Source organism: Aptenodytes patagonicus, chromosome 1 (genome assembly GCF_965638725.1).
Source record: "Aptenodytes patagonicus chromosome 1, bAptPat1.pri.cur, whole genome shotgun sequence".
NCBI classification, from domain to species: Eukaryota; Metazoa; Chordata; class Aves; order Sphenisciformes; family Spheniscidae; genus Aptenodytes; species Aptenodytes patagonicus.
In genome coordinates, this window is record NC_134949.1 from 90,853,136 (window position 1) to 90,877,863 (window position 24,728).

At 39.7% G+C, this 24,728-nt stretch overlaps 1 protein-coding gene across 2 annotated transcripts in view; it reads right to left on the reverse strand.

Annotated features, from left to right (window-relative positions):
- The window catches only part of SLC22A15 (solute carrier family 22 member 15), a 46,194-nt gene that overhangs the window by 13,273 nt on the left and 8,193 nt on the right, over positions 1-24,728 (reverse strand). Inside the window, exons 1-10 of one of the 2 annotated variants that reach the window (XM_076348691.1) lie at positions 23,498-23,542; positions 15,856-16,068; positions 12,628-12,760; positions 11,463-11,627; positions 10,297-10,426; positions 8,302-8,517; positions 6,835-6,975; positions 5,934-6,019; positions 3,724-3,844; positions 2,702-2,774 (exon numbers count right to left, since the gene is read on the reverse strand). In XM_076348691.1, coding sequence (XP_076204806.1) covers positions 2,702-2,774; positions 3,724-3,844; positions 5,934-6,019; positions 6,835-6,975; positions 8,302-8,517; positions 10,297-10,426; positions 11,463-11,627; positions 12,628-12,760; positions 15,856-16,068; positions 23,498-23,500 — 1,281 coding nt within the window. In that variant the 5' untranslated portion in view covers positions 23,501-23,542. Of the gene's footprint in view, positions 1-2,701; positions 2,775-3,723; positions 3,845-5,933; positions 6,020-6,834; positions 6,976-8,301; positions 8,518-10,296; positions 10,427-11,462; positions 11,628-12,627; positions 12,761-15,855; positions 16,069-23,497; positions 23,543-24,728 lie in introns of those variants that run through there. The other variant, XM_076348684.1, reaches the window with a different exon arrangement.

Here is a 24,728-nt window from a genome sequence, read left to right on the forward strand (position 1 = left end):
TAGGCCCCTGACCATCTTAGTTACCCTCCCCACATTTTTCAACATCCCTCTAGAACTGGAAGGGAACTTAATCTGTGGGCCACATACTGAATTGGGCTTGATATAGCTCAGTGTGAAGTTTGCCTGTTTGTGATGAGAGGATACTGCTAGCTCCCATTTAACTTGTCATCCATTGTCGTACCCGGGTCTCTTTGAGCAAAGCTGCTACTCAGCCAGTTGGTTCCCAGCCTGTACTGACCATGTAATTAGCCCGCACCAGAAACAGAATTTTATTCTTCCTGTTGGCCTTCATGGGATTTCCGTTGGCCCAAAAGGTCCTACTGGACTCGAGATCTACCATTTGGTGTGTCAATCACTCGTCCTTATTTTGCATCCTCTAAAAATATGAGGATGTATTCTGTCTTACCTTCCACTTGTCACCAGCCACCAAATACAGAGCCTGTCACTATCCCTTTGAGCCTGGTGGTCCATGCAACATTCAAATCTAATATTCCTTTCATCCAGAACACACTTCCTCAGCTGCCAAACAAGAATGCTGTAGGACAGTGTCAAAAGCCTTACAAAAGCCTTTCCTGCTCTCCTCCATTTCCTCATCCATATTACCTTCTGCGATGAAATGGTTGACTATTAAATCAAACTGGCTGAGAATGAATTCTCCTTAGTAAACCCATGTTCACTGATCCTGATTACCTTCTTGGCCTTCACATGCTCAGAAACAGACACTGAGAGGTCACATGCCATGATCTTCCCAGAGACTGAGTTTGAGCTGCTCAGCCTGTGACTCCCTGGGTCCACTTTCTGATCTTAAAAACACACATAGCATTAGCTTTTTTTTTTTCTTTTCCACTGTTATCAGTGACCTTTCTCTACAACAATGGTTTATCACAGATGATGGACACTTGCCACACTACCACAGCCAGCTCTTTCACTACCTCTTGGGAATCCTACCCCATGGAACGGAAAGCTTTCAGCTTTAAGTGTTCTTAAACCTATTGCTCCTCCACTGTTTGCTGGCCCTCTGCTTCCTCAACTATGCTGATATGCGCAGTCTTAGGGTCAGGCTTTTTGCCTATGAAGACTAAAGCAAAAGTGTTAAGTATTTCAGCTTATTCCATCTCATACACCTATAGGATGTCCATCCCATTCAATAATGGACTAAACATTTTCTCTGAGTTTCCTTTAGCTGATGGAATCCCTATTTATGCTCCTTGCTAGTTTTAGCTTCAACTGAGCTTTAGCCTTCCTGTCATCACCCCTGACAGCCTAAGCAATGTTTATACTCCTCCTTTGATGCCTGTCCCTGTTTTCACATGGCTTGTTACAAGCAAAACTACACTGGGGAAAGGTGTATGCAAAAATATGAGTCATCTACAATATAGCTCCAAAACACGTACATTCACTTTCAGATGACCAGTAAAGCAAGCTCATTTAAAAAAAGGCAAGAGTTTAGCTGTTTGTTTCAAAAACTCACTTTGTGAAGAGTTCTAAATTGAGAAAGTAACAGGCTGTGATCAAATACAAGAGCAACATTTCATCTCTTATCTCAGCAATTCACTTTTCCCATTCCCACCCTTTTTATAAGATCCCCAGACAAAAGATACTGAAAATGCATTACAATAGTTGAAGAAATTCCAAAACAAAAATACTTAATTCTTTCCTCAAATCCATGTTCATTTGTTATTTAAACTGAGCTATTTTCACTTTCATGGGACCCCTTCAAACATGATGATCCAAGATTTGTGTCTCCTGCATTGCCAAATCTCTGCTTAGATACAACATAATGATGCCCCAACTGCTACATAAAAGCTGCCTATTAAATCTACCTGGGACACCTGCACCAGTCTTGTACCCTGCACCTATTGTACCCTGGAGGCACTCGCACTGTCACCTACCCAATGTTTCATTCTGCAGATTAAAAGGCTCATTGTGCTCATCTGCCCTTTTGCTAGCCCTCTGCCTGACATAACAAGATGGCAAATGGCAGAAAGGAAAGTTATTCCAGATGAAATCCATCACATTAAAGGAATTGTCACTTGACCTCAGCAAGCAGTTTGTGTGAAAAACTGGCACACTTTTACCTGCATACACATAAGACTATGAACATAGAGGAGAATAACGGTATCATCCCCATGTTTTGTTCTTCAGAATTTTTCTTTGCCTTGACAGACTGCTGTGAAGTTTGTGCTCAAAAGCCTTGCCAGTATATCAGGTCTCCACATCATCTTCATTCATTGAAAGATAAACCACTGCTGATAATTACAATCCATGGATATTCAATGAAGTGTACTGACAGTAAAACTAATTCATTCTCAGAAATATGAGTTATTGAGCCCATATGCTTTATCTTGGTGCAGCAGATCTTTTAACGATGTGGGTTTTTTGCTATTGCTCCCTTAGGCTTTAAAATTGGGTATCACCATCTTGGTATTTTGAAATTACTATATTGCTAAAGTCCACTAGCTAAGTCCCAAAATTCTTACAGGGCTAAAGCACCTTCTGAACTAAATAACGCTGAGTTTTTGTCTAATTACAAAGATTATATCGCAATGCCTTTGGCCTACCACAATACTGTTAAGACATGCAATTTACATATCTTAGTTTATATACATAATGTATCCAAAGTATTCCCACCTCTGTAAGCCTCTGATACATCAGAGCCACAAAACAAAAATATACATAACAGTGAGAAGTTCAGACAAACCAGTGAAGGGACGAAAGGAGCAATGATTCCACCAACACGGGAAAACATGGAGCAGGCACCCATTCCAACATTCCTAAGAAAACAAAAATCATTAATCAGCGACATTTACATAGAAGAAATTATGACTTTTGAAAAGTGCCACTGAATAAGGAAAAAATCTCAGTCATGACCCTGAAAACATTAACTGGCAAAGAAAATTCAAATGTAACTGAAAGCATCCCAAGACAGGAATTAAAACAGAATGCTTAAAGAGAAGCAAAAATCCCCTGCACGTTCAAAATTCTAACATACATATACATAGAGGCAAAAATGCCATTTCAGTTAATGCAATCTTGTCTCTGCCTGAAACTTTGGCTAAATTCCTTTATCCAAATCCTATTTATCAGCAGATTTGCCTACCCATGAAAAACACCACAGTATAGTTTCACTGGTGACTTATCATCAACAGTAATAGCTGGTTAAAATATCTAGTAAAAATTGCACCCATATGATAGACACTTTTGTCTGCTCTATCAGCACAAGCACGGGGTACTTCCACCTCTAGTGAGTGAACCCTTACTGTTGCTTACGTATGGCCTATGAAGCACCAAGTTACTTTTACAAAGCTTATTGACCAGTCATCTTCAGTGTTGCTGGTTAAGCAAGTATGAATGTTTAATAGAGTTGTCTGGTTTATAAAGCACTGAAAAAGTTAGATATCACTCATTAAAGAAATATCAGCAATACTACTGTTATCCTCATTAGTAGAGACGGCTGTGAGCATACCAAGCAGCCAAAGGACTATTTTACTGTTTATATAAAGAATATGGTTAGTCTGAAGAGAACACTGCAAATTTGAGGGAATAGGAAGTGAGAAGAGGATAAGGGAAGAAATTTAGCATGTAAAACTACAGATAATCATTATATGTAACTGAAAATCTCAAATGAAAACATATAGTTAACAGAAAAAGGTAACAGAGAAGTAAGAGATGATCAGATAAGAGAACCAGAAAAATGAAGACCTTAAAATTAACTTGTGTTACCTGATCACTGTGGGATAAAGTTCCGATGTATAGATGTAGACAATGTTAAATGCAGCACTGATTGTCAGTTTCCCCAGCAAAGACAGAGAGCGACTATTCACCACTGCAAACACTCCAGTATCTGATAGAGAAAATATGACCCTTGTAAGGCTTTTGAGCACTCAAATACATCTCCATAATCATTTCAATCACACAACAGTATGGAGTGAAGAGGAATCTACTAAAGAATCTCCCATGACAGCCAAGCGTTTTTCTATTAAAGGACAGTATTTGTCAGAGGTGATCTGTACCTTTAGGAGAACTCAAAACTCAAGAGAATCCAAGGAGCCTTCTTTTCAACAGCAATGGCTAAAATCATCCAACGTAATTTATATTCTGTGTCTACAGATTTATTACCTTTATCTGTGCAATCAAATTTTTTACAGAGGAAAACTCTCCATATAACACGCTGAAAAAATAACTGAAAATGGATTTTAAATTGATGGCAGATTTGCTACTAGCCCAAAATTGTTTCCATTCTATTAAATATAGTCCAATAGAAAAAGACTGGGTTAAATGACTGAACAGTCCCAGAGACTACAAAATGGAACTATTGCTTAATTAAAAAAAAGAGAAACTTGAGTTTCCTTTCCTTGTCCTCAGTGTTACAATAAGTGACATCTTTAAAGTGTTAAAATCCTGCATTAAGGCTCTACTAGAGCATCGTTTTAGAAATGTAAGGTAAAAATCCTATAAACATAGTAAAAGCTGAAACTAAAACTCAACATTCTGAGTCTACCACTAATAAAATACTAAACTAGTTCTGTCAATAAGTTGAAGAAAATAGTAATGAATACATTTTTCAAAGGTGAGCAAGTTTTTTTTTTAGTAACAAGAGCCCTATTCAGTGTCAATTCCATAGTATGATAACATGCTTCTAACATTATTACTTTGGAAGAAAAACAAAAGACAGGAAGGTGCTGTAAAGAACTATACCAAATATCCCATCCAGCTCAGTTTTGTTACGGCCAGTGCTTATTCACTTATACCAGGCACATCAGAACACACATTAAATGCCTACCAAGGAAGGCTACAGCATAAGCCGTTACTGCTTTGAACAAGTCACACTCAGTAGAGACAGGTGCTTGCTTCTGGCCAGTTAGACATTTCACTTCCTAAAGGTACTTTGCTCTTGGCTGACTTCGGCAGTTCAGCACACAGCTGATTTCCTGGGGTCTCACAGTTCTGTCCTCTGAAAATCTCTTTCTTTTCACATGTTATACTTGGACTGATATGCAAACACTACTTGATGACTGATACCAGCCTAATCAGAGTATCCCAGTGTCTGGGCTCTAGCATCTGGAATACTTCTGGAAGCTTCAGTTGCACCCCTTTAAAAAAGTTCTACCTATTAGATTCATTGCCATCTAGAGCAACTTATGCATACTCTCATCATAAGTGTTTAATCTTTTTGAATCATGCTTCAAATGTTTGAAGTGTTTTTTCTCCTTATGACTGGTGTTATACATGCACAAATCTTACAAGCTTGAGATGAATTTATGTACCTAGTTTTCAAAGGAAAAATTGCTCACTGTGCAATTTTGTTTCTATAATTTTGAAAAACATCTGAAAATGAAGAAACTAACATTAGTGTGTCTTTACAAAAAATACATTTCATTTCACATTTCTTAAAGACCCCTTGCTTCAGACAATTTTCAGAATGCTTTCTGAACTGTAAGTTATGTGGCCACATTACTAATACCACAATCACACCAGTCTTGAACATTACAGAATAGTGTGGAAAAGATAGAAACTTGCCAAGATTCAATTCTTAGGATCTTTTGACATTGGTCTTTCACTTGGAGTGATACATGCAAGTTGCATGGGTACTAATTACACTGACCTATCATTTGGCTAATGGAGATACCCCAAGAAACATCATTCTTTGGGATTAAGTCAGAAACACTGGAAAGGAGTGACTGATGTGATCAGAAGTAAAGGGCAGAATCCAAAGACAAACGTTCAAATCCAAGCCTTTCTAACAAGCCTTCCTTAAGGTCTTCGGAAGGTTGCTGCTTACCCTTTTTGCGAGTTAGCTTCTCTGGCTTCAAAAATTGAGACTCACATGTGGTATGAGCCTAATCTACTGGCAACCACCAAATTCTGAGGCTGTAGGATGCTGTGTTTACAACTTCTTATCACATACTCCAGAAACAAAAGGAAATATTTACCTTTCTTTTTAGGAAGAAACATGACAATAAGACAAGCCAATCCTCCCAGGAACAGAAATGCACTCAGTGTTCGCTTCCGACCAAACCTGATGTGCAAGGATAACAAAGCTTTATTCTGCATTAGATCTGTAGTTTGCAGAGCAATGAGTCCTCTAAATTCACGTTGCCTCTTTACTTGCAGTTGGAAATTCTGAATGCCATCTCTCAAACACTTCCTCTCACATTGTTTTTAAGCAAGCTTCTACTGCACTCTTAACAAAATGAACATCAAGAAGTCTTTATGCAGTGGCTGACAATTTCTAGGATTTTGATTTGCTTCCCACTGTGTGTGCACGTTTGTAAAACTCCTCAGGAGACATGTAGAGAAGAGATTGGGAGGTGAATTCTACAAAAAGTGAAAGACATTGTCCAGAGTATCATGGCTCAGGAAAAGGCTAAATATCTGAATCAACAGCTCTGCTCGCATACTAGTGCACACAGCAGCTATTACACAAAACCACACGACAGCTTCGGTTGAGTTTACTTGCAATAGCTTTGACATAACAGTGAGAATGCGGACTACAAGACAGAGGTGGGAAGAATGCCATCTTGTGTTAGCATGGAGTCAGCACAGCTAGGTTCGACTGATACAGATCAGCCTCACCTCTGAGCCAAATTTAGACTGCTCATTAATAAGCGAGCTACTCAGAACAAGTTAAACTGTTGTTATTTGAAATAAAGATATATCAATGACACTTTCAAATAAAAATGCATTTCCCAGGAGAATATAATGAAGTAGTAACACTGAAGCAGAAGTCCCACACAACAGATACAAGCTAGGAGATGCAATATACAGGAAATCTATCACAGAAAAATTATAACAAAACGAAACACTGAATGGGTTAATAAATTTCATACTTACCATTTTTGGTTAATCAAGTAAATACAGATTGGGTATGCTGGGATTTCTATCAACCCTGAAAGGGCTAAATTGGCATAAATACTTCCACCTAAGTCACCCACATTAAGGGTAAGACCATAGTAAACCAAGCTGCACACAAACCTGCAAAAGACGGAAGAGTAAAATCAGAGCTGCCTGCCAAATCAAAGCACTGGTCTGGCACAATACACTATAAACTATATTTAATGTTTCAGAAGATAGGTCTAAAATGTTTCTCTGCAAGTGTACGATGCTTTCTAGGTAAAGAAACCATTTTGTCTCTGCACAGACCCAATTCCTGACTTATTACTCAGTTAAACTTAAGACTACACTTAGGAAGAATGTGCGTAAACCAGAATAAAGTTAAAATATGATCATGATTATATTATTTGATTTGAGAAGTGATGTCTTTGTCCTTTTTGTTTTTATCAGGTTTCACTTTAGTCCATACTTTTCCAATTGTGTGTAAACCCTTTCTCAAACAGTTCAGATGACACTTCTGCCTTCTTTTAATTTCTACACCCTAGTCCATTTTTATTCATTCTCCAGTTCTGATTTTTTACTTTTCTTTTGTAACCCTGACTGGCTGTCGTCTTTACAGAGAAGAAAGGAACAGGTCACTAATTCATTCTGCCAGAAATCAGCAATTCTCATTTAAGGAACAGAAAAATCAACTATTCTGCAGTAAGCATTTGGAAAAGCAACAGGAACACAGCTCTGTGTTGTCTGCTGACAAAATAATGCCATTTATTTTTTTCCCTTAATCAATACATCTTCCCCAAAAATAAAAGCAACTGTATGAACAGTAATGCCAGAGGACTCACATACCATGTCATATACAACATTTATTTCAAAGTGGCAGCAAAAGACCTCAGGGCTAGCCGAGCTATCTGAAACAAAATAGGCACTTTTGGAGAGTTAAGTTTCTGCTAGTGACTAGAGATAGTTCCTGTTCCCATCATGGGTTCCTGCTCCTTACTACAGCAGCTGCTAGCACTGGCAGCACTTTCTCTTAAGAAAATAAATACTCATTAGACAAGGTAGGCCACCCACCTGCTAATGGGCTCCTTACACACAAAACAGTAATCCGTGTGACTGAAAGTACTCACACATAGCACTGGGCCAAAGAAGGAGGACAGCATGACTAATCTCAGCAGTCTTTGAGGGTCAGAAAGGAAGAGAGAGTTCTCGACTATTTTGAGACTCAAAAAACATGACAGAAATGCAAAGATAAAACACCTCAGAAATAGATTGTAAAAATATCTTCATGTTAGAAATGCACTAAGGAAATACTATAATACAAGGATCCTTTTTAGGTACAATGTCCCTAATAATACAGGCTGAGACCAAGTACAATCTGCAGGATAAGCCAATTCTCAGCAACACGTTCTCTGAAAGACTTAAAGAGGCAACAGTAGCACAGCTAGGCCTATGAAGTATTTCAAGTACCAAGTAAACATCATGATCAAGGTGCGTCCCAAGAGAATCTTATATCGGAACAGATCCAAGAAGCTGCCAGCCTCTCTGGAGCTTCTCTCTGCTGGGAGTTTTAATGAAAAAGTGCACTTCTGCTTGCGGTTCCTCTTCGCAATGAGGTAGAGGGCATCTTCTGCTTCATTCAGCCGGCCTTGTGAATAGAGCCAGCGAGGGGACTCTGGAATGAATCTGAAACACACATACATACACAGACAGCTTTAGGGCTTTTCTCTTCTACAAGGCTGGACTTGTCTATGGAAATAAGACTGAAATACGTTTCAGTATAACGAAGAATTTTTCAAACAACCCTTCAGGTATAGAATTCACTTATTGAAACAGAGACAAAGCATGTTGAAAGGAAAGGAAACATAAGTCATATGTAATTTAGATAGCAAGAAATTACGTTAAGTATATACATATATACACACAATACTACAAATTACGGTATCATTAGGACTCTCTTAGGATAATTCAGAATTAAGGAGGCACCACATTACAAAAACATCCTGTGATTACTTGTAGTAACACTAACTAGTTGTCTTCTGTTCCTCATTTTCCAACTTTTTCCTAAATTCTCTCCTGTAGACAGGAAGGCAGAGGCACTGCAAAGATCATGTTCTTGCTCCCCATGTGCACTGTTCACTTGATAGGTCTATAACCCCAACAGCCTACAAAACAAATCTTCTATTACTTTCAGATTCCCAAAACTAATTTAAACTTTAGTTTTTTGCCAGAAACTTTTAAAGATTTTTGCCTCTGACCAGAAGTGACATTTTTCCTTTAAATTTGAAGGAAAATGATTCTGTGGTTTTACAAAAGAAAAGAGCTTAGAAAGGAACATGTTTTCTTCCCCATGATAAAAAAAAATCCGATATCATTTTCTGCACAGAGTAATTTTTAAGCGATGTGGGAGGAAGGCAGTGTGAAGTTTGGAATAAAAAAATCCTTTATTACAGTAAGATAGGCCTCTCAGCACAGCCCTGAAGTCCCAAGCATAAAGCACTTCAAAAAATTGTACATATCAATCTGAAAGTTAAAAATTTTTTCCAAAGGCCCCAAACAACACTAAGTTTTGAAATATCAGAAGTGTCATCTCTGCTTCTCACCTCATAAACAGCCTCTAAGACCTCTCCTTGAGTTCTGATGCTTCCTTTGAAAGGGTGTGTTGACTCTTTAGCAAAAGAGCTTTATTCAAAAAGTTAGTTACTGAAGTTAAATAGATGTTGGAAGGAAAAAAGCCTTAAGTTTAAACAGCAACTGAAGTTATTTGCTTCTTTCAAGTTACTGAGATTTTGCTGTCAGGAAGTATAAAAGAAAAGAGCAGCACACTGCATCATTCAGCTTTCAGTGCTGAAGTCCACAAACACAAAACTCCTACTATCTTAATAAAGAAGCCTTCTTCCTATTCTTTCCTAATTACATTTGAAAAATAAAAGGAAGCTGCCTATTTTTTTCTTTAGCATGTCACCTTTAAGACTGTATGTGCAAGCAATTTTAATGCTGTTTCTTCTGTGTAAGCACAGTAAGAGAAACATCATGTTATCACATAACCACAAAAACATTTCTGTATCTTTTAACATGCATATACAGTGTCTTGTAGCATACCAGACAAGACTTTAGATCATCTACATACCAGTTAAAGAATAGGATGTGCTTCTACACCACTCTAGAGACTGTTCCCATCTACAGTAACAATGCATACGCAATACAATGTACACATATTTTCAAATACTGCAGCACTGCTATTTAAAGAAAGCACAAAACATGGGGTCGCAGAGGTTGAGAGAAATACCTTAGTTACACCATTTCACACCATCCTAGAAAAGCACCTTGACTTAGTTGTTTGTTTTGTTGGTTGTTTTTTATTTGTTTGGGGTTTTTTCTGGGGGGGGGGGGGTGGTGGTGGTGTGTGTGTGTTCTTATTTTTGACATCTTTCTTGATGAAACTCAGTTTGAAAAATAACTTACAGAGAGAGAAGAAAGACGACTGTTCCTTCCAGGTTAACCACAACAGCCAAAGTCCTCCAGGAACGAATGAAGTAGCCTAATAAAGCATACTGGGCAATTCCCACAGCAAAGAACAAGCCACCAATAGATCCTAATATACAATAAAACCAAAACATTATCACTCCTTTAAGGAACATTAACTCTAAACACATGGGATCAGACAGAAACTAACACTTCATTAAGAAAAATTCACTCAGCAATACAGGCAAAACCACAGCTATTTGACCAAAGAACATTCTGTCCTTCACCCACACAGGGCAACAGTATTACATCTAATTGCAAAGATCAGTACAAGTCCAAAAAGCACCATTCTACGTCCTCCTCACCCAACAAACCCCATAAACAATTAAGTCTTGTAATTCCAAATATAAGTATGTTTCAGCCTTCTATGTGTAAAAATAAATACTACAAACCATTGGAAAATTGGTATTTTTAGGAATATATAGTATTCATTTGTAGCGCTCATGATTTGTAAGATAATCCTGTTTTAAAACAGTCTCAGCATAGCACTTCTTTGGCACTTGTCACAGACTGTGTAAATCAGGCCCCAGAGTTGTAACAGTACAATTTATGCACATCATATCTGAAGGACAGCTTCAACACTAGCAACGAAGACAGTTAAGGGTGTCTATCCTTTGTTCTAAGTTCTAAGTTTGATTACCACATGGGACAACTTTTTTTTTTAGATATAAACAACAGTTGTCTCATCTTCTCATTATATAAAAACACTTCTGATTTCTCTTTGAGAACTGCCAGGAATGAAAGAACTGATATTTAGCATACAAACACTAAGCTCTGTTTAGCGGAGTCCAAAATTCTGATGGATGGAGCTCAGCTATCACGAACCTTGGGTGAGTATTTAGCTGTGTAACATTCACAGGGGATGTTTCAACTGGATCTTTGTTAACTTGAGTGATGCAGAAATCTGAATGGCCCCAAGTCATCTACTGTGCTTGTCTTAAGGTTCATATTAAACAAAGCAGGGCTCAAAGACTGTGGTCACACGGATCCTCAAGCAGAGTTAAATTTGCAACTGCTATGGTGTTAGCTTCGGTGTGTCTCAAGTGGTGTGTGAGACTGAAATCTGTAAATTCTGACAATAAAGACACGTGACACTCAAACTTTACCTGCTAATGCCCAGTAGGCAGTACCCACACACTCATTCAGTAGAACAAAGGCCACCAGTGACATCCCACCATTCATCATCCCTACCAAGAAGCGAGAGATGGCAAAGAATTCGTATGAGGGTGAGAATCCATTTGCAATGGCAAACAAGATGTCCAGGGCAAAACCTGGAAAACAAGGCAAAAGGTTTCATTTCAGAAGAGTACCTAAAGAAAAACAGAAGCATTTATAAGTATCTTTACTTGATGTTCAGCAGCATGTCTTAAGTAATCACAGTCAACAACTACAACACACTGCTACATACCACAGGTTTGAGCAGCTACTTAAGTACCTAAAATCAATATCATAAAAGGGGGGAAACAAAAGGAGTGGTTTCTGATACATAATTTGCAGTACTAAACCTTCAAATTCAGTTCACAGCAGACAATTTTTTCCACATACTCAGAACTTAACTGGAGCCAGACAGTAGACACCTTGATATTTATCCCCATACAGAAGCCACAAATTAAATACATGACCAAGTATCTGCCTTATTCTTGGAAAGCAGTCCATACGAACTAGAGAAGAGAAACGTTACCAGGGCACAGTACAAGGGGAATTTGCACCGCATAGCAGGCCCACCTTTATCTGCTTTGAGTGAGGTTGTTACTTAAAAAAAAAATCTGTTTTTTAATTCTACATGCTCATCCATTGACACACAACTTTATAAATACATACACAAAACATGAAGTTCCAAATGTTGTTTGATCTGGGGACAGTAAAAAAAGCTTATGAGCTTTAAAACACAATGAGGATCACAAATACGTAAAAATTAAATCATGCAGACAGGAGACAAAAGGTGCAACAAATTCCTAGCAGGTTATACATATAAGAACATTGCTAACAAATTACTAGAAATATTAATTGCAACCTGTGGAGATCCCATGACCATGACATGCAGAAGTGTAAGCCCTTATGGTATGATTCCTATATCCAGAACACCTTGATTGAACAGTCAAACATTAATTTCTTGCCCCTGCGTATATTCCTGAAGTATACTGGAAGGACAAAAAAATCACAGCACATTCACTGCTGCATATCAAGCTCTCAGCAGAAACTGGGCTCGTCACTGATCTTCAGGGACACAACACCTCCACTTCATTCATTTTGTTAGGTGGCAGTGGTTACCTGTGAGATAGACTTTCTTCCTCCCAAAGCGATCTGAGAGCTGGCCAAAGGAGATTGCTCCAACAAACACACCACTGAAGTAGAAAGAACTGGCAGCACTGACTTTGTACGATGTGTTGCCAATTAAAAACCACTGGATGGAGGGGGGAAAAAAAAAAAGGAGAAAAAATAAAGGAGGATTAACCAGAATCCAAGCAGTTCACCAACAGCTAATAGTTGGAGGGGGATGACACATACTTTAAGGAAGATCAAACTTTGCATAAATCTCCTAAGCATCACATTCAGTCAGTCATCAGATAGTCACCAAAACACAACTGCTGTTTCCCAGACTCACTGGATGGTACTAACCAATTGCACAGTTCCCCCAAATCATGTGCAGTCTGATTCTGAAATCAAGGACAGATCACTCAGAATACTGTAATTTTTGCAGTCTTCTCCCATTCTCCCTTTTATTGCCTTTACTCACATAAATCTATTAGCTTAAATAGACTCAGTCCTACCTCTTGAGATGTGTCACTGCAGTGTGTAGGCATACTATGCAATAACAGAAATTCTTTTTTATGTCCAAAGACATTCCTGCATACGCTCCTCCTTGTGAACTGTCTTGTCACCAGGAAACACTTTGGTAGCATTAGACAGGTTTTCTGGTATTGCAAGTACTCATCTTTTTTACAGTCTATTTTGTGTCATTTCCAATTCTTCTCAATTCCAAACACAAACCTGATCTTCATATGATTCTTACAGACTTAATATCTCAGGTTGAACCTGACAGGAAATTCTTTCTCCCACAAAACCATAGAATGAAAATATGCCATGCTCTCGCTGTTCAAAAGTTAATTTCCCTTTGTATTCTAAAAACCCCGCATCTTGTGTTCTTTTTCTACTCCTCTTGCATCTTGAGATAATGTTTCCTCTTAGCGACACCCAACTTCTCTTCCTGTGCTGGTAAGCTGGTGATTATGTCATTATCCCTGCAATAACACTCTAATCTTCTCCTCATAATCTTCTCTTCCTCTACCAAAACCCCATTAGAGATCCTTTCTAGCAAAACTCATATTATTTCAAAGCTCAGTTATAAACTATCTTACCATGAGAACAGAGCCATGCAATTAAACCTCACCAAGATTAGGGAGCTAACAAAACAAAATCGTTCAGAAGCTCCAAGAAAATAACTTGCTCACTCTCAGTATATGCTTCATTTTGAATCGTCGCTTTAATGGTGAGGTGTTTACTGATATAGTAGGTAATGTGCCCATAAAGTGTCAAGACCAACAAAATTCAATTTTGTGATCCATGTGACCACCAATCAGCTTTTGAAGCTTCTCTAGACTTTAAAAACAATTCCAAGAAAAATACATTTATACAATAATAGCATATGAGATTAATTTTATCTTGAAATAACATGGTCAGTTTGTTTTATAAGAGCTGTAAGAATCATGCCCTAACTTTTGGTATAAAAATTAAAAAAAGCTGCCAACACTGAAACTCAGTGACATTAGATGCTTTCTGAATCATTCAGGGATTAAGGGATAATTTGGTTGTGAAGCAAAATTTGTTCTGCAAACTAATCTCAACAGCTAAGAAGCCCTTTAAAGGCTTTTCTCTTCTACTTAAAGCACATTATATATATGCCTGATATTCATAAATCAAGTTTTTTATATCAGAATATTTTTCAGTGTAAATTCGTAATGGTCATGTTATTAGTAAGTGATGACAAGATAAGCATGAAAAACATACTCAAATGTAAAAAAAGCTTCTTTACACATCAGTAATGAAATCAGATAGCAATATATATTCCCCAAATAAGTGTGATACCACTAAAATCTTTGATTTAGCACATAACTTCCAAAATACCACACATTCAGCTAAGAAATTTTGAAAAAAACTATTTTAACAGTGGGAAATGGGAGAGGCAACAAGATTTTATACACATGGGCCTTTACTGAGAAGTATGTTAAAGAACTTCAAAGCAGAATGCAGAATCTACACAAGGTGCCTTGGGATTTTTTTTTTTAATTTTGTATTTTTCAAGTAAACTTCGTTCTTTACCATGCAACTAAAATGCGTAAGAATCTTGATAAAATTTATGTCCTAAAACACTGCTAGGCTCTACAAACATGTCTGACTTGTCAAAAGTTTGAGAATAAGAGATTCTTGGATAAATTAAAAAGCAAAAAAGAAAAAGCCCAGAGAAAGTTTGAAAACCTTACTGAGCTTTAAGTAATGCTTAAAAACATCCACCGTCCATTAGGATTTCAATTTAAATAGTGTCATAAGTACTCCTATTCTCTTTATTACCAGATAAGAAGCAATGCCTGTTGTACACAGCTGCTTGGTACCATTCCAAAGCTGGCAGTTTTTATTAATATGCTTATAACCAATAAAGTGCTTTACAGGTCTAATTCAGATAGCATTAATGCCTCTGGACAATAGCCATGAATTATCAAGTGGCACTACACTTGACTCAACTGTATAGCTCTAAATTCAGGTCTTGTAACAGACACACTCGGATAGGGCTCTTGCACAGAACAATTTGACATTAACAGATACTGAAAGCCCCCAGAAGGGCAGGTGTTGCACACATCAGTACAGAGTCTGGAATAATTTCTGTAGGGACTGTGGCTAGACCATGAAAGACGACACTTAGAAAACACAGAGGCCACACCAATAAAGCTACAGCTTGTTTTGGGACAGAACAGGGGGAGTTGCTTTTTGTCCACCTGACTCCCCACTGCTCTTGCTTTCCCTCATATCTGGAGTTGCAAAGGCTGCAGAAGCCACTTCCTCTCCAGTTCTTCCACTGCTTGCTACCTGCATGATGGATGCACTACACGCATTTGACCTTCGCAAGGGAATCACAAGAGATGGCCAGAAAGAGCTCACGGTCCATAAAGGATTTTGAGCACATTAGTACAATGAATGACATAATTCTAGCTCAATTGTGGAACCAGGCTACAGGATCCAATACATAACTTCCACATGGAAGAGGTAGGATGTTTTGGAGCAGAACTTTGGTCAAGGTCTGCATAGCTAAATAAAGCTAGTTCTCATTGCCAGTAAAGATATGAATAGATTACCTGTTCTCTACCTGGAGGTAACACCTGTTTTGTTTGCTAATCAAAACATGCATTAGCATGGAAGAAAGAAGCAGTACAACCAGCCCCCCGCAACTGACCCAATAAGATTTACTACTGACACACAAGGCAGTGAAACACATTTCAGACTTACCTCAGAGACTATTGATGTGAAGCTGCTGCTGAAGTGCACGTGTTCATGCACCTCGCTGCCATTGGCGGTCAGAAGCCATTCCCCAAAAGCTCTCTGCTCACTCGCTGACTGGTTGCTATGGCTCTGATTAGCCGAGAGCTCTTGGAGATCCCAGTGGTAGGGAGGAGTTGCGCCCACCAATGCGATGAGGATGGCTTCGGTGGCCACATAGAGCTGGCATGAAAGACAAAAAACATCAAAAATGCTAAACATACATCCAAGCAATGTTTCCTCTGCAGTTAGATCAAATCCATATTAAAAAAAAATCCTATTTTGTATTCACCTTCTACCACTACAAGATGCCATGTATAGCCCCCATCTACCAAATATCACACACTAAAGAACCACAACTTCAACATGGTGGTTTTTGGACTTCTTATCTAATGATTATTTGAGAGAAAAGAGGTTGCCCTCCTGACACACTTCCCTCAGTCAGAGGCCCCCCAACTCCCACACATAGCAAGTACACCTCCTGGATGCATGAAAAGTTGTTAGTGGTACTAAGGAGACAAAATAGAACTATACTTTGATGCAAGTATATTACTCTACTATATCCTCTCCCTCCACCTGTGTTGTTCATTCCTCTAATTTCGTATTTGGAATAGAATCATAGAATCACTAAGGTTGGAAAAGACCTCTAAGATCATCGAGTCCAACCGTCGACCCAACACCACCATGCCCACTAAACCATGTCCCTAAGTGCCTCATCTACACGTCTTTCAAATACCTCCAGGGATGGTGACTCAACCACTTCCCTGGGCAGCCTGTTCCAATGTTTCACCACTCTTTCAGTAAAGACATTTTTCCTTACATCCAATCTAAACCTCCCCTGGCGCAACTTGAGGCCATTTCCTCTTGTCCTATCGCTTGTCACTTGGGAGAAGAGACCAACACCCACCTTGCTACAACCTCCTTTCAGGTAGTTGTAGAGAGTGATGAGGTCTCCCCTCAGCCTCCTCTTCTCCAGGCTAAACTACCCCAGTTCCCTCAGCCGCTCCTCATAAGACTTGTGCTCCAGACCCCTCACCAGCCTCGTTGCCCTTCTCTGGACACGCTCCAGCACCTCAACGTCCTTCTTGTAGTGAGGGGCCCAAAACTGAACACAGTATTCGAGGTGCAGCCTCACCAGTGCCGAGTACAGGGGGACAATTACTTCCCTAGTCCTGCTGGCCACACTATTTCTGATACAGGCCAGGATGCCATTGGTCTTCTTGGCCACCTGGGCACACTGCCAGCTGATGTTCAGCCAGCTGTCGACCAGCACCCCCAGGTCTTTTTCCGCCAGGCAGCTTTCCAGCCACTCTTCCCCAAGCCTGTAGCGCTGCATGGGGTTGTTGTGGCCGAAGTGCAGGACCTGGCACTTGGCCTTGTTGAATCTCATACAGTTGGCATGGGCCCATCGATCCAGCCTGTCCAGATCCCTCTGTGAAGCCTTCCTACCCTCAAGCAGATCAACACTCCCGCCCAACTTGGTGTTGTCTGCAAACTTACTGAGGGTGCACTCGATCCCCTCATCCAGATCATTGACAAAGATATTGAACAAGACCGGCCCCAAAACTGAGCCCTGGGGAACACCGCTCATGACCGGCCGCCAACTGGATTGAACTCCATTCACCACAACGCTCTGGGCCCGGCCGTCCAGCCAGTTTTTTTACCCAGTGAAGAACACGCCTGTCTAAGCCGTGAGCCGCCAGCTTCTCTAGGAGAATGCTGTGGGAGACGGTGTCAAAGGCCTTACTGAAGTCCAGGTAGACCACATCCACAGCCTTTCCCTCATCCACTAGGCGGGTCACCTGGTCATAGAAGGAGATCAGGTTGGTCAAGCAGGACCTGCCTCTCATGAACCCGTGCTGGCTGGGCCTGATCCCCTGGTTGTCCCGCACATGCCTTGTGAGCGCCCTCAAGATGAACCGCTCCATAATCTTCCCCAGCACCGAGGTCAGGCTGACAGGCCTGTAGTTCTCCGGATCCTCCTTCCAGCCCTTCTTGTAGATGGGTGTCACACTGGCAAGCCTCCAGTCATCCGGGACCTCCCCCATTAACCAGGACTGCTGATAAATGATGGAGAGTGGCTTGGTGAGCACCTCTGCCAGCTCCCTCAGCTCTCTCAGGTGGATCCCATCCAGCCCCATAGACTTGTGAGCATCCAGGCGGCGTAGCAGGTCGTTGACTGCTTCCTCTTGGATTATGGGGGGTTTATCCTACTCACCATCCCTGTCTTCCAGCTCAGGGGGCTGAGTACCCTGAAGATAATTGGTCTGCCTGTTAAAGACTGAGGCAAAGAAGGCATTAAGTACCTCAGCCTTTTCCTCATCCTCAGTGACAATGTTCCCCCCCCCCCCGCATCCAATAAAGGATGGAGATTCTCCTTGGCTCTCTTCTTGTCATTAATATATTTGTAAAAACTTTTTTTGTTGTCTTTAACGACAGCGGCCAGATTGCGTTCTAGCTGGGCTTTTGCCTTTCTCATTTCCTCTCTGCACGACCTAACGAGATCCCTGTACTCTTCTTGAGTCGCCTGCCCCTTCTTCCACAAGTGGTAAACTCTCCCAGCAAGAGCTTCCTGTTCAGCCAGGCCGGTCATCTTCCCCGCCCGTTCTTTTTTTACGGTGTATGGGGACAGCCTGCTCCTGCGCCTTTAAGACTTCCTTCTTGAAGATCGTCCAGCCTTCCTGGACCCCTTTGCCCTTCAGGACTGTCTCCCAAGGGACTCTCTCAACCAGCGTCCTGAACAGGCCAAAGTCCGCCCTCCGGAAGTCCATGGTTGCGGTTTTGCTGGCCCCCCTCCTTACTTCACCAAGAAGCAAGAATTCTACCATTTCATGGTCGCTAAGCCCAAGACGGCCTCTGACCACCACATCTCCCATCAGTCCTTCTCTGTTAGTAAACAGCAGGTCGAGCGAGGCACCTCCCCTGGCAGGCTCACTTACCAGCTGTGTCAGGAAGTTGTCTTCCACACACTCCAGGAGATCTCCTCCTCACTGTTCCATATCTAATCTTTCCCAGTTTTACCAAAATTAATTCTTTCCTATTTTTTAGTCTTCTGCAAACCTGTTTTACTCTTGAAAAAGAGACAGAGGTACACATGCGAATGTACATATGCATTTTTTTTATATATCTACGCATTTATACACACACAGTCTAAATACAGTGATGAACAGCTGGCTTTGGTTAGGAAAGAATAAATAAAACTGCTGGAAACCCAGATGTTTCAATCCTGATCTAGAGCTGGGTCACTGCTGCTTGTTCAGAACATCATTCACAGGCCACTGCTTTAACAGTCTACATTGCAACTCCATCTTAAAACCCAGTGTTTTTAGACCTGTTTGAACATAGAAGTGCCACGAGTTCTGCAACAGAAGACAGATGATAGTCTTCTGAGACAAAAGCAGTTGCTGCTACCAACATAAAGACACCACCCCCCCCCCCAAATAAAACTGCCTCTTGTCTCAAGCCCTCACTGAAGAATAGTAACTCAGCATGGCAGCTCCTGACCAAAAAAAAAAAAAAAAATAAAGGATCCTGTTGCTTCTCCTGCCTACTTCCTCCATAAAAAAAACCCTTAGCTATGCCACTCCATTCCTCAAAGCCTGCTTCAGACACCTCCTGAACACAGTCCTTGCTCTGCTCCCAGCATCTCCTCCATATGTTCTTGGGAAGAATGTACCCACAGGAAGTGTGTTCTCTCAGAAGGCTGCTACGCAAATAATTCTCAAAGCTGGGAAGACCATAGATAGGCACAAGAAAAGAAGTCTGAGGACCTCTGCATTCTGATGCAAGCAACACCAGGTAATCTTACTCTGTTTTGTACAACAGCTGAGCAGTCAGACTTACACCCAGATCTAAATGAGAATTACTACTAAATTAACACAGAGACCCCTGAGTTACTACCTGAAAGCATTTTCTTTCCATCAGCTCCTTTTTGCATTCTACATAATAAACTACTACTGCAGCGGCAGGAGGTAAATAAGTATTAAAAAAAAAAATCATTCTCTTTCCATTTTTTAATATAAAATTATTGAATATCAAAAGGAATTTGGAAGAAAAAACACAATCTGTTGACTGTTATTATTTAAGCTAAAGAACAACTTCTAGATAGACAACAATGAAAAGTAAGACCTCATCTGCAAAAGAAGGCAATGACTAAGATTACATGGGGAAAGAGGTGTTAAAGAGCTGAGTGGCCATATTGCTAGGGATGAATGGATACGGTACTCTCGAATGGTTTGAAATTACTGAGAAATGAGAATGACAAGTCATGATCTGTAGTGCATCCCTGTACTCTGACTCGCTCAGACAATTCCGTGTCAGGACTAAGTGATAACATCCTTGCTTTTGTCTTGTGAAATAACAAACATATTTTTGAAGCAGTTCAGAACTTGAAATCCTCAAGGCATTTGTTTCAGAGAAAAAAAAGCATAATGCTTTTCATTTTTGCTCTAGGTGAAACCCACCCCGGCTACAGAAAACTAAATCAAAAAATAAGTGATTGCAGGCACACAAAGAAACACTACAGATATTTTTTCAATAAAAAAAATTCAGCCTTAAGCATCCTAGTGGCTGCAGCAAGCAAGGACATAACAAAGACAGAAACACTTTCAATTGATCTGTTGAATCAGAAAAATGTATGAAGATGGAGACATGTTTTGATGTTATCAAATAGTATTGTTCTATACTCAAGTTCACTGGAGTCACTGCTGTCACAAGACTTCTTCCTAGTGATCATCTGTCTTGTACTTTGGGTCACAGGTATGGTAAACCTTCTTCATTTAATTGCAGAAACAAAACACCACAAAACACCCTCCAAAATTCATTTACACTTCTGAAGACCAGAAACATTTTCTAGAAGTGGTCTTAAACATGATGAAGTAAACCCCAAACTTAAAGAAATTCAGAATACAGTTTTTAACATTCAAATAAAATGCAGGTGTTTCTGTTAATGAATCTGGAGATTCCCCCCTTAAAAATTCTAAATGCTTGCACTTTGCAATAAGATAGTTCTGTAGACTGGTGATCAATATAAAGTTCTATCAAATCAGAATAGAAATTTATATAACAACTTTATAAGGTATAAAATGGCTACATTATACACACTGTGGCAAACAAAGCCTTTCATTTTTCATTTGTTCTATAACCCATATAGTACAAGTCAAGTCAAATTTATGTTGTTTAATGTATACCTCCTATTCATAAAACATTTTAATTGGCTTTACATGGATGTTAACAGTTCCCCACCAAATTCCCTGCACTGATCTGTATTAATCAAGATGAATACCAAACACAGGGGAAGGAGGCAGCAGCTCATAGTCACTGATGAAGTGTTGAGAGTTTTGTCAGTTTGGTTTAAGTTTCTCCTGTTTGTTTATATTCTCTGTAGGTTAAAATTTTACAGTTGTCTAGATTAGAAGTCCATGGTGTAAGGAGATTTATTAAAAGGCAACATCTTAACCTGTAAACTTTCACTTTCTCTGCTAAGTAGAACGAATTTTAGTTAGCCATTTATAGCTATTTCATTAACAGGTTTTGAAATTAACATTTTAAAATTAATATTAATACAAATGCCTGGAATGTCTTGACCAGCTTTCTTGGTGTTCATTTTCATAATCAATTACTTCAAAGAAAAATCTCTAATAAGGCTAGCAAGGGAGGGGGAGGAAGAACTTAAATAGTTTCATTTGTGTATAATGAAAATATGCACACAAAAATAATTTAAGAAACTTTTAGACCTCATAATTTAGCCATTATGAAGCACAAATGAAAAACAAAAGCAAGACAAATTCTACTAGAAGCGCTTTCAACCTTTTTAATCAGCTCATTAGCAATTTACAACCAGCCTGGTCATTCTAGACAAGTATCAGCTGAAGCATTCACTGCTGAACAAAATAATGAGTAAGCCACTAACTTCAGACCTTTCAAATTCAGTAACATTAAAACTGCAACTTGAAGAAAGAAATTAAGGGAGAACAACGAATGACTTTTCTCCAGTAGAAGCCTATGATGAGATGGTTACATTTTAGGATTAGAGTCATTTCTCCTGAACCCATGACAAGCAGCTGAAAAGCTGGAGAGCCACCTTATTTTTTTGAAAGTCTGATGATCTCATCTGCTCTAAATTATTTCAAAAGGGTGATTTGCCTTTAAATTCACATGATTTTTTTTCCCCTCAATAACTCTTCTGTGTAGAAAAGCCTTAAAACATCTTTCTGCTGCAAAATTATTACCTGTTGCTGACAACATGCTCTCCTACCAAAGTATCTTTCCCCTCTTGGTAGCACAATAGAGAGAACACCGTAAGAAAGAAGGAAAGGCTACGCTGTAGTTATAAAGCAAAGAATCACCATGTGCAGAAGAACACGATGTAATCTGAGACACTTAACAACCCCAACCCCACTGTGATTGGAAATACTCCCCATGAAGAATGTAACCGCTGTTGATTATTACCTGTGCAAGGATGCAGTCAACATATTTTGAAAGAACTTAGGGTTTCTGTAGAGAAACTGTGAAAACCTACCCAAGTTAGAGTTTTTCAACCTCAATGCAGGCCTCCAGAATCCACAGAAAAAAGATCAGTCTGTCCAAACCCATACATAACTTTATTCTAGAAATTCTTCAACATCTACATTGAAATCTAACGCTGTACAGCAAACCACAACTCAGAGCCTTGTTTCCTACAGGTTTGTGGAAGACGTCCCCTTAGCTTCCCCTTCTTCTCTGTTCCAAGAATCTAAACACACCCCTCAGCTCTGTTTCATGCTCAGCATCATTTTGGTGGGCAATGGCAGTGGTAGGGGTTTGGCGCTCCTTCTGCTCAGACTGCCAGCCAGCACACATGCCATTAGTCAGGTGACTGCTGTCACCAAACAGCACATGCACAGACAAGGCCTGCTTTACTTCCCATCAGCACAAACATTTGAGTCTCAAGAGCAAGTAACTTCATTGTACAAGTTTTCTGCAAAGATAGTCCAAATAGTAGCCAAGTCCTGCGTACGTACTTTTGCCTGACAGGGCCATGGGAACACTGCACACACCTTGTACCTGTACTCTTGCCTACCTAATGATGGCAAAGCCAGTTAGAGCATTGGAGATAGGAGTGCAGGCCACATACCTAGGCTCTCACCTCCTCAGCTCAAGTTGGTTTAATAATTATTGTGTAGTCTATCACAAGAAAATGAATCTACCCTTTTTCTGCCAACATGCAGAAGTGATCTTTACCAGCAAAATTTAGTGAAGTACTTTCAGCTCTGCACTTTTTTCACTAGTGCCACCCTAGAGATCCAGTATTTTTAGGTAAATTGATATCATTTGAGATTTCTCAATTATTGTCAATGAACCCAAGACAGAGGGTATGTCAGAGTCTGCTTATAACTGGAAAGCAAAATGGGGGCGGGGGGGAATGCAGAAGGTGACAAAGGAAAGTCAAAACAAAGTTCCACAAAGGGTTCTCCAAGAACAAAACAATATGCTGCACACAGCAAGACCACATGACTGAATTTAACTCTGAATATGCATACTTCATTAAACCATGCCAATAGCATTAGATTCTTCTACCTCTTCCACCACCCCATTCTCTCAAACACCAGAATAAACAAATAAGAAAACTTACCATCAAGAGACAGGTTGCTATTACTTCCTGCAAGCTGGATTTCTCCACAGTGCTATAAATACAGATAATGAGTTTGCTGTTAAGAAGTCAGCTGTCAGTCTTGCACTGAAGCAAAATCTTGCAAGACATTTACCTATATGGTTTGCTCCAGGACAGATGAAACAACTTACAGGACTGAAAAGAGCTCAGTAGGATTCCTCTACTGTAGTATATCAGTCTCCTGATTAAATTAACACCTAGTGTGCTACCTACCACAGAAACGTTAAAAGTGACCATAAATACATTTTTTTCTTCAAAATAACATAGGAGGTACAGGCAATGCACGATACTAAGGAGACCTGAAATTTGCTAGAGACCTAGAATGGAGAAGCAGGTGCTACAATGCTTCTGGCACCTTAAAAAGTACACCAGCCTGAAGAAAACCTCACAGCCTTGCCCTACAAAGCATCAAGTTCAGTGACAGAAATTAACAGAAGTTTTACTATATGTTTAAACAGTTAGCACAGCATCCAACTGCATGCTGGTAGACTGAAAACACGAGTCCAGAACCGCTTCAGGCAGTATAGCATTTGCATTTTTGTAGTATGCTGGACTACATGCAACAACACTTAAGAAAGGCAAACATACTTATCTAGCATGGACTCATATACTGCATCTCAAAGGGCTGGGACAGGACTTGCCACTGCTATGACTGGATCACCCTGAGCAAGGGAAATAAAGTCACCCTCACATCACAGGTTGACAGGCCTCTGAACACAAATAAGGAAGTTGGAAGTATTATTTTCTGCCTTTAAAAACAAAAGGCAGAAAGAAAGCTTAAATGCCTTATTAAAATATCTACACGTAAACTTCCAGTTTTTCTCTGCCAAAAATGCTCACACTGGTAAGTTAGAGAACCAAGCCAATAAACAAGAACCAAAATTACAAAAAGCACTATAAATACTACCTCTGCTTGAACAGGAATATTCAAGAAAGTTAAATTACATTGATGTGTAATCAAGTGCCAAGACTCCTCAGCTGAACACCAGCTATACAGTTTCATCAATAACACGTCAGAAGGGCCACTCCATTCTTCTTATGTAAAGAAGGACTTACAGGAGAACAAAGCAAAAAAGTGCCAGAAGTTCCTATTCCAATTTATGAATATACTACAAACCAGCCCAGGACTGAACCGTCTCAATAGCATTATAGGATAACATGAAGAAAAAGTCAGCCACTGCTGGTAAAAAAA